The sequence below is a fragment of the Thrips palmi genome, unplaced genomic scaffold, assembly GCF_012932325.1.
Source record: "Thrips palmi isolate BJ-2018 unplaced genomic scaffold, TpBJ-2018v1 HiC_scaffold_12, whole genome shotgun sequence".
In the NCBI taxonomy this organism is placed as follows: Eukaryota; Metazoa; Arthropoda; class Insecta; order Thysanoptera; family Thripidae; genus Thrips; species Thrips palmi.
This window is the reverse complement of record NW_023144623.1, coordinates 3,717,240-3,727,678: the sequence shown is the minus strand read 5'-3', so window position 1 is coordinate 3,727,678 and position 10,439 is coordinate 3,717,240. Positions and strand designations below refer to the sequence as shown.

At 51.0% G+C, this 10,439-nt stretch overlaps 1 protein-coding gene across 7 annotated transcripts in view; it reads left to right on the top strand.

The window, feature by feature from the left end:
* The first annotated feature begins 5,545 nt into the window (after positions 1 to 5,545).
* The window catches only part of LOC117640010 (DNA-binding protein D-ETS-3), an 85,802-nt gene continuing 80,908 nt past the window's right edge, over positions 5,546 to 10,439 (top strand). The window contains exons 1-2 of one of the 7 annotated variants that reach the window (XM_034376171.1): positions 8,046 to 8,100; positions 8,395 to 8,441. Coding sequence is in view for 2 of the 7 variants with exons in the window: in XM_034376167.1 (XP_034232058.1) it covers positions 8,639 to 8,685 (47 nt within the window). In the remaining 5 variants the exon portion in view is untranslated. Of the gene's footprint in view, positions 5,937 to 7,147; positions 7,477 to 8,045; positions 8,101 to 8,301; positions 8,442 to 8,581; positions 8,686 to 8,909; positions 8,954 to 10,011; positions 10,088 to 10,439 lie in introns of those variants that run through there. The other 6 variants (XM_034376169.1, XM_034376168.1, XM_034376170.1 and 3 more) reach the window with 6 other exon arrangements.

The following is a 10,439-nucleotide window of genomic DNA, read 5'->3' as shown; positions in this document are numbered from 1 at the left end:
AGTCCTCGATTTCTCTCTCTCTTTTCTCTCTCCTCTCTCTCTCTCTCTCTCTCTCTCTCTCTCTCTCCTTTCTCTCTCGTTCGTGTCCGAATGGGCCGAGATTGATTGGAGCCCCTGACAAACAACTGTGTCTGGGCGAGACCCGGCGCTTCCCAGAAGTTGGCCTGGAATCAACTACCTGGGAACCAGCACACCATTAATCATCAGCGTCCGAGCTCTCCAGAACCATCCCTTCCCCCTCCCGCTGTCCCCCTTGACCCAAGCGACGATAGACGATCCGAAGACGATACGCGAAGTCCTTGTCCGAAGACATGTCTTCGGACAAGGACTTCGCGTATCGTCTTCGGTGCACTTCGGGTGCACCCGAAGTCCTCCTCGTCCGAAGATGCCCGAAGTCCTCCTCGTCCGAAAGCTACCCAAAGTCCTCTTCCGAAGATGCCCGAAGTCCTCCTCGTCCGAAGATACCCAAAGTCCTCCTTCGAAGATGCCCGAAGTTCTCCTCGAAAATATCTAAAGCACCAACAAATTCGGCAAAATATGTCAAAGTTGCAACGAAATTTCGGAGCTGAACCACTATAGCCAATCCTCATTATCATCTGGAGAGTTTACACTATTGTACGGAGAATTTAAACCACAAGGTAGAGAATTTTACTTCATACTAATGGAGAATCTGCATCACAAGACTTTTAGAGTCCACGGCCCCGAGATCGAGGAGCCGCATCGCGACGTGGCGGAACTCGGATCTGTCTCTCCGTCCGTTCTCACGTCCACTTATTGCAAAAAGCGACCCGAGAGATAGAGAGAGAGAGAGAGAGAGAGAGAGAGAGAGAGAGAGAGAGAGAGAGAGAGAGAGGGACGACAACGAGCCCTCCCCTCCCCGAGGCGCGCGGCACCATCCGTCGTCCCCCCGAAGCCATTTGAGTTTTTATGGCAGGTAATCTGTTTTACTAGCCGCGAGGTCGGCGGGCCGGCGGAGAAGGGGGAGGGGGTGAGTGAAGGGGAGGGGGGGGGGAGGGGGTCCGTGGCGCCGGGACGGCAACGAAGGGCGAGGCCACCTGGCTGACTGGATCAGAATAAATCCACGGAACATTGATCCGAAATTAGTTTTCTGGCCGCGCTTGCGGGAGGGCGCTGCGGCCGCTCGCTTCGCAGGGATGGGTCGGGCTGCCGAGCTGGGGGTTCGCTCCAGCGGCGGCAGGGAACAAGTTTCTTGATTCAATTGACTTTCAACGAATGCGCTGCACTCTGAAAACCTCACCAACTATTCACTGCAAGAAAATACCACAACAAAAGTACACAAATTACTGGCAAATTTTTTATCAGGAATTTATTGTACTTTCGAAGTACAACAATTGTTGTACAAAGTACAATGGATCCGGCATGACGAGTGCTGTATAACAAACTAAATAGTTTGTGCCCTTAATGTGCTCAAAATATGCATCGTAAGGTTTGAAGCTTCAGGTGGAGCTTAGGGGACTGTCAGCCTCAAATCCATGGAAGAACTGCCAAGGACGTCAATTTGGAGAGGCCAGAAGACCTGCACTGTAAAAAGTGGAAGGATCATCGTCTTTTCCACCTGGGATTCTTTCACGGTTGCGCGGCCCGTAGCCCCTGTCATCCGGAGGCTAGGCAACGCGCTGCGCTCCGCTGCTCGGCGGGTCGGCCTACCCGGCACGGCGGCCGCCGCGCTAGCCGGGCTGCTGCGGAGCACACGGAAGCGAGGATCAGTCTGCGTCGCCTTGGTTGTCCGCCGGGCGAAAATTAGCCCTTGGCGTCGATGAACAGTGGGCCAGAAGACCGGTGGAGGCGGCCGAAACTCTAGACGGGGTTTGAGCTCCAGAGTCGCTAAATGGGACTCGAACCAAACTTGTGATCCCACTAATGGATTGCTCTCCGAACGAGGAATCCATTGCTGGAGTCACACTTTCTGTTGAAGCTCAAAACGCGTTCAGAATTTCGTCCACCTACCTCCACCGGTCTTCTGGCCCTCTGTGCGCCTGTTGTCTGCCAGGCGAAGCAAACCCATGGCGTCGACGGGAGGACGCTGAGCAAACCGGGGACTCGGAGTCGGTGGTCCCGAGCCTGTCAACGACATCATCGACGTCAGCATTCTCCTCGATTCTCCTCGATTCTCCTCGACAGAAGCCGCGAAAATAGACTCGCCGCCTCTCGAAAGCGAAGCGCGGCCTCTCGAAACTTTCCGTCCTTGACCGCGGCAGAGACGACGCTTGTCCTCGGGATCCGCTAAGAAGGCTTCACCACTCAGCATCAACAGCCAGCAAAGTTTGCTCCGCCGACTGGCGAACAAAACAGCCGCCTCGGCTCTGGAGGCTGGGGACCGCCAGGGGCAGGGAGAGAGAGAGAGAGAGAGAGAGAGAGAGAGAGAGAGAGAGAGAGAGAGAGAGAGAGAGAGAGAGAGAGGGGGGGGGGGGTCGCCGTCGCGAGGAGACGCGACGCGGCTCGGCCCGCCTCGGCCCCAACTTACTTGTTGGCAGTTGAAGACCAACTCCGTAATGGGCGCACCGCACCGTGACACACTGCCGAAAATAAAGGCCAACAAAATATGACAGGCGGAAAGAAAAATCATTGTTATAAATATCAGAATTAAATATCAGAGTAAAATTATTCTGATATTCAAAGAAAATATTCATTCCAAATGTCAGGGATCAAGAAGACTTTGACCGACCGTCTTCGTAACGGGAACCTCTTTGCCTTGTCAGGAGGGGGATTAAATTGATCCATATCCAGAGGAGCAGGGCGTGGTTGTTGTACTGGCGTTATTTCGGTGGATGCGTATTGAACCACACGTGTGGCAGACGCTGCACACACACACACACACACACACACACACACAGGGAGCCGCACGTGTGCTGCGCGGGCTGCGCCTGGCTATCTGCTTCTTCTTGCCGAGTATGCTCTTTGCTTCCGTTCTCCTCCGCCCTTCTCTCTCTCTCTCTCTCTCTCTCTCTCTCTCTCTCTCTCTCTCTCTCTCTCTCTCTCTTTCCCCCTCCCCTGCAGAGCACCGGCACCACAATAGTGGATCCTTCCTTCCTTCCAGCCTATCTGGCTTCCTTCCTCGCAGCGCCGCCCTGGCCGCCCTGCCGCCCCCACCCTGGCTCTGCCGGGCCTGCCCACCAATCGGCGCCCGGCTCGGCGAGGGCTGCCTCGCGCTGCCTCTGGGGCTGGCGGCCCGCCCCCACCCCCGCGGCATCGACCCAATCACAGCGCATCGCGGCCCCCGCTGCACCCCGCCCCTCCACCCCCGCGACGGAGTCTGCGGGAATTGCCCGCCGCCGCGAATTACGCGGGGAATTTGAATCTGCAGACCGATTCCGAGAGCCGCTCTCGTCGCTCTGTCGCTCTCGCACTCATGGGGCGTCCCGTGTGGGTGCGAGAGAGACAGAGCGACGAAATAACGACTCTCGGAATCAGTCTGCTGGGAATTCGGGAACGGCGAGTGAGGGCACGGACGGTGGCTGTGGACTGACGTCTGCTGTCTTGGAGCAAGGGCGGGTCGGGTCGAGAGGCGCGTTCGGTCGGGGGAGGAAACAAAGGTTGATTTGCAAGGGAAATGTGGGACATGTCACCTACACGTCTTTCATTCCACCCACACACTACTTTCGATCCCCCGTCTGAAGACACTACAGGTGGTTGAAGGGTCCGGATAGCTGATCATCAGAAGGTTCGCTCTGAAGCGTCGTAACAATGCGGTACCAAATACAAATGACCACGGCGCTAGACCAGGAGCAATGATCTGCTGCCGATTGAGGCCTCACAAGGTTATACAGAATTCAATCAGTATGCAGCAGATGGGACCGGATGATCCCGGTACTCAAGTGAAAATAGTGAAGGCCTCGAAGAGGTAATCAATCGCCCCCCTCATCTTTTTCAAAAATAAGAAAACGCAACAATAAGAAACTACTGACTATTTCAACAAAGAATACCACATGAGCAAAGTCACATTGAAGGCCGAAAAATTTTGAACATGATACCACAACCTGCTTTGCGAGGTTCACGGACTGAACAGTTTAAGGTGACTTGTAAAGAACTTTATTCCAGCAAATCAAACCTGCGTCAGTTTGTCCCCCGCAAAACCTCTTCCATTTGGGACGCGTTTACGTTTGTCCCCCCCCCTCTCCACTGCAGGAAGTAACCACAACAATAGTACACAAATTTCTGGCCAATTTTTTTTTTATCAGGAATTTAGTGTACTTTTCAAGTACAACAATTGTTGTACAACGTACAATGGAACCGGCATGAGGAGTGCTGTGCAGTCCAGGGCTCGTTGTGGTTTGTACAATTCTCGTTGTACTTTCTACAATCCCTGTTTGTACAGTTTCTGTTGTACTTTTGCTGTACTATCTACACTTTTTCTTGCAGTGTCCCCCGCCTCTCCCTCCCTTTCAGCGCCCGCGGGCCGAACGATACGAGATCTCTTTTCCACGCGGCGCGGCGCCTTTATGTAATGGCGACAAAATTACCTTTCCGCGTCCTTTACAAGCTGCCGCCCGACGATGCCGCGCAGATACGGCGAGAAGGACGCCTTCCCGGCGCGTGTCCTCCACTGGCAGAAGGAGCCCCCTCTGGCTTTGCTCTTTTTTGCGCGCCAAGCATCGCTGGAAACGGGCGGGTTTTCCCAGTGGCACACAGAGAAGTCGTCGCAGCTGTGGAAGAATGAATAATGACGCCCGGTAACCAAAAATATCCGTGAGTTCTCGTCACGACCTATACATTGATTTTGACATGAGTCCGAAGTATTATTTCATCATGAACACAGGGTTCTCTAGTAGATCTTGGCAGGAGCATCCCCACAAGGACAAGATTGAACTGCAAAGCAAAGCGTACAAACTTAAAAGTTTAACTTTGAGAATTTATGTCTGTTCTGTTTGTAAGATTTATAAAAAGCTAAAGAGCAACTTTTGTTTCTGCACCGAACCAAAATCATGCTTCTGGAATAGCATAACTTGTTTTTGTTCGTTTGTCCTTCGCAGGTTTTTTTTCGTTTGTCATTCGCAGGTTTTGAAATCTGAAATGATGAGAAATTTAATTGGGTGGCAGGAAAAGGCGACCATCATCATCATGAAAACCATCATTATCACTGTTGGACCTTTGCAGACCTTTAGTGGGATCAAAATATTTTCCATTCCGAGCATGGTGCAACAAATGAAATTAGTCCAATTTCGTCGTAGATTATTGAGGCGCAATCAAAATTTAGCAGTCTGCGTACAATGAGTGGTTGTGGTTTCCCGGCCAGCGAGCTGCATCGCGGTGGGCAAGCGGACAGAGCATAGCAGTCGCGTGACGCGTGACCACTGTAAATCTGGCCACGCCAACAGTAGTAATCCTCGGCCACACACGATAAACACAAACATTTGCTTTTCAAGGACGTGCTGCCTGCTCGTCACCTGTCGCTGCACCCTCCCTCCCCCTCCCCCTGTGCCCACCCCTGGCCCGCCCCGCCCTGGTGGGGGTGGTGTGGGTGGGGGGTGGCGGGGCGGGGCGCTGGGCGGTGGCGGCGCGTTGGTCGGTGCAGTGTGTTGTTGTATCTTGGAGCCTCCCCATGGACCTGGCGTAGCCTTGCGAAGCCTCGCGAAGCCTGGCCCGCCGCGCCGTGCCCCCGGTACCATGCCACCTTTCCCAGTATCCCCACTTTCGCCGAGTTGAGTTCGCGCGCCGCGATCAGTGTCGTGTCGCGTCTCCGCCAAGGAATTTGTGTTAATTTTCAAGACAGTGGAAGAAAAAAGTGCAACAGCGCGGCGGGAATCGAACCCGCGTCACTTTGAAGAGATGGTTTTCCATCAGCGAGAACCATGACCGCGCTGCTCGTGATAGTGGACTCCGCTGCCGACCCGGCGAGCAGCTTTTTTTGAGAACCAGTCTTCGGAAACAACCGGCAAGCTGTTCACCGAGGGGCCGACGGAGTACCTCGCCGCCAGGTAGGCTTCTAGCGCATGTCAACTGATGGACGTGCCGGTGAAAACCCTCACTGAGAATGAAAGAGTCTTGATCAATACCATAATTCGAGCGATGTCAACATTACCACTCAAATTTGGGCGAGGATAATTCATCAGTCCAATTCGGGCGATGACGGCAATTTCGTGCTCTTTGAGATGAAATTAAGAGATTGGAGAACAAGTTGATTACTTTGGGCTAAATCCTTACCCAAAATTGGGCGATGAAGGGTTTACCTGCGACCTATACGCTGGATAAAATCACCATCCAAATCCGTGTGAAACCTTTGCGAGCGTAATCCTCAACCAAAATTTTAGTCCTGGACGGACAACTCTTTCATTCTCAGTGCTTTGCCTTGCATGCCGCTATCGTGAAAATGAAATTTAGATTGACGTACATTAAACACACTGTATAGCTACTTTGCAGTTTTTAGAGCAAGAGCTCTGAACAAAGTAATTTAGTGTGAACGTCAATCCATCCAATCCGAAGTTCGATTCCAAAGATAGAGCCTCATTTTGTGGTCAATTTAATGTTTTTTTCCTAATAATCAAACGGATTGGAAAACAAGTTAACATACCTTAGGCAAGATCGTGCGCGCAGTGAAATCATGTTATAATGCAGACACCGCCAAAACACGACAGCGTTGTGCTGCTGCCATGTTTTTTAAGCGTAGCATGCTGTTTACGTGAATGTTAATTGACAGTAAGTGAAGCTCGAGACGGTGCTTGGAACCAGAAATCGATGAGTGACAAGAATGCTGCAACTGTGGCAAAGAAGCACTCGCAGAAGCGCAATTCTGTACGCCTTACAACTCGGGCGAACTCAATATAGCGAACCAGAAAAGTCTTTTGCGGTCGAAAATGTCAAAGCCAATGCAAGCTCCAGTGTCAATGTGGTGCGCTGCCACTGAAGCCGGGCCGCTCAGAACGGTCAACAAATACTTGAGTGAAAGTGCTGCCGTAGTACGAGTGTGCAGCAAAAAATCGCCCGGTGCGGTACATGAGACGAAAGGGGAGAGGAAGAGGAGGAGAGGCGGGAGATACTGAGGGGGAAATCTTTTGCACTCGTTCGCGCTCATGTGCATACGAGCCTACTCCACAGGGCTTCAGGGCACGCAGCCAGCTCGAAACTCAAGTAGGAAGCAATGCCTTAGCATGTTGCATGCGCCCCTCTTACATATCTCCGGACCGGCCGCAATTTGGCCGCTTGCAGACGCGCGTAAACGGGGCCAGCCGATTCCATTCGCTGAGGCACCTTTCTTTCATCTCGGCTGAGCGACGCCATTTTGTTTGTCTCTGTCTTGCTTATCGGAGTCATCTTGCCCTGGCACAGTTAGAAGTCTACGAAGCATCGCTTTGATATTCAAAGGAAACGAAGGTATTGGTAAAGTCACGAAGAAATGTTACGAAATCTGAAGAAAAATCCTTCGTTGTGCGAAGCATCAGGAGGCAATTTGACGATGCCTTCATTTCCTTCGTAGTTGTGAAGCGCATCCTGCGTAGATTAAATGGAGAAAGCCATTAGGTAAGATCAATTTGGCGATTTTGATTTGTCCAAACCTAAGGAGTCAATTTCTAGTATTGTTTCCGGTCTGGTGCATTGTTATTTTTGTCTTGATAGGCCCTGAAGTGCCAAGGGTGTTTCAATGGTAACTTAAAACGGAAGTGTATAAAACTTTTTCCCTTCACCTCCGACTCTCATTAGAAGTAATCACCATGTAGGGAGTTTTCGTAGTTCGTAAAGTCTTCATGCGTCATGTTAGCGGGAGCTTACCATGACCTGATAGAATCAAAACGATAGTCAGTTTGAAATGACTTTGCTTCAGCAATGCGTTTGTGCTGTTACTTCAAAATTTGAACCGCTTACACTTCTTCTCTAACATAACTTCAGGTTTACTTCGGGGCTCGGAGGCGTCCTCTGACTTCCGGTGCAGTTTCGTAGATTGCGTTCGCATTTCTCACTTCCGGTTTTGTTCTTCGCACTCCGAGCCCAAGCCAGAAGACATTTCAATCCAAAGCCCCGTCCCGTGATTGAAACGGCGTGGCTTCCCAACGGAGCTGTTACGCTGAGACATGGGCCTGCGTACACGTGACCTTCGTCAGTTCAAAGTGCCGGAAATGGAGCACTTCCATGTGATCCCATTATAATGTAAGCTGAGGATTCAGAGTAAATTTTGAAGGAAAATATTCCTCTGAAAAGTTTAAAATTTAAAAGAGGGCGTATGGGTGAAACGAGGCGTATGGACGCCTGAAAAGATAGATGATCAGGCAAATTCCAACGCATTGCTTCCTCAGATTGTTTTGAGCTTTCAAAATGTCAAGGTCACATGACAAGTGCAGGTCAACCGCGGTGGCCACCGAAAAACCTCACAAAGTTGTCGACCGCGTGAAAAGGGGACCGAAAGGTCTCCTCGCTGTTCCTGTCGTTTTGTTTCTTTTGCAGTGCGATTCCATCGCGCCGTTCAATGTGTCATCGTCGGGCACTTTGAGGTAAACGGGCGGCAAACTGATTACATCTCCAATCTTTTCTTTTTTTCCATGTCTTTTCGGGGCGTCCCGTGAAAAGGGAAGGTGAAAGGGACATGCAGCCCTTTGACCGTCCGGCCCCGCTGCGGCCCGCTGGGGGTCGCTGCGGGGGTCATCGCCGACCCTTAGATAGCATTTTACGGCCATAACCAGCTATTGTTATGGGGGCCAGCGCGCGGCATCAGGGCCGAGGGGAGGGGATGAGGAGGTAAGGGGAGAGGGGGGGGGAGGGTGGAGGAGGGGAAGGGGGCTCTCACTGGCGGGAGGCGCGCACAATCGCCGTGCGCGTTTTTTCCTCACATTTTTTTCAGGACGAGCCACCTCGGCCGGGCAAAGAGATCGCTTAGCCGGCACATTTCTCACCGCCAGAACGGCCCTGCCGGCCCCTGCGGGGCCCGCCCAAGTGACAGAGGCGGGGAGGGTGCTTCGCGATGGCCGAGAGGGGCTGTGGAATTTCGCGCGGATCGGGCAGCAAAGTAGACACTTCTAGCAAGGCCTGAAGTGAAGAACAATAGGAGAACATATTCCCGAAACAGCTGCCAAAGAAAGCTTTTTCATTGATGATGAGTGTTTATTCTCAATCTGAAATTCAGGATGTCTTAGTTTCTAGTAGAATGTGATTTAAACCTGCCAAAACCTCCGATAAGGCCTCTTGTACTGTTTCCGGTCTATGTTCTTCTTGTTCTTCACTTCAGGCCCTGCTAGAAGTGTCTATTTCAGTTCACACACACACACACCCACACCCACACACACTACCTCTGCTTCTGCAGCTATTTTGTCAGCAATAGGGTACTTTCATAGAATCCTGAACCGGAAGCAAGCAGACCAGCAGACGCCAAATTGGCCGGAAACTAACCTCTCTTCGGATCCAAAACTATAGCCGAGCTGTACAAATATTGCTCGCGAAACACATATGCACTGCAAACAAGTATCAAACAACTGTTTATGTTCAAGTGTGGCCGGTGCGTTTGACGAACGTCTCTTTCCCATGTCAAGTTTGGATCTACTTCCGCCAACATGGCGTCTATGTGCTTCCCGTTCAGGGATCTACGAAAGTACCCTATCCCTTGATGTTTGGGTGCGCTAATAGGATTTCGTTTAAAAGCTACTTTGACATGTGTTGACTGGCGTTATTGATTACAATTCTACTTGTACTTTTCGACGTGAAATCTCACCCCTGCGTATGGCAATGTCTCGCCAAGAATATTCAAACTGAAGTGTGCACTCAGTATGCATGTGTGGATGTTTACTCAGCCAAGTATGCATCTTAAGATGCGTACTGAGTACACACTTCAGTTTGTGGAGGAAGGCTGGCCTCCCTTCGGCAAGGCAAGCGCCACATACCAAGTAAGGTGTAAACGCCAAGTGTGGATGGCATCGCGGAGCCTGTTACAAGACATAGTCTGGCGTACACCTACCTCGTAAATTCATCTCAAATTGATGACATTTTCATCACAGCTCCTTTACGTTTTGCATGCCCATGACTGTGACAGGAACTTTGTTCACTGGTTTGATGACATTCTTGCAAGTAAAAATAAGCTTGAAACCCTCATGAAGTGTCAAAAAAATTTTTCTCAGAGCACACGTGGGGTGATTTCATAGGAGTAAAGGTAGGGAAGAAAAGTTGTGCGTGAAGTACAACCGTTTATCCTTACAGAGCAGATACCTTAGCTTAAAGTCATCCCTCGACCAATTTCAGATAAACGTGAAAATCTGATCATGAACTCCCTCTGTAATGGATGCGGAGGTCTGTGGAGTAGGCCACCTTTGTTACCCTGTTAGAGTGGCTGGGGCAGTTCGTGACAAACTCGCACATCCACGCGTTGCAATTTAATGTCCTTGAGAAGAGGTGCAAACTCCAGGTCACAAACTTCTCGAATTTTTCCCTAGCCTTTGAAATAGACCCTTTCAGTCGTCGCAGCGCAGAATGAAGAACTAGAGTAATTTTAAGGCCAGGAACCA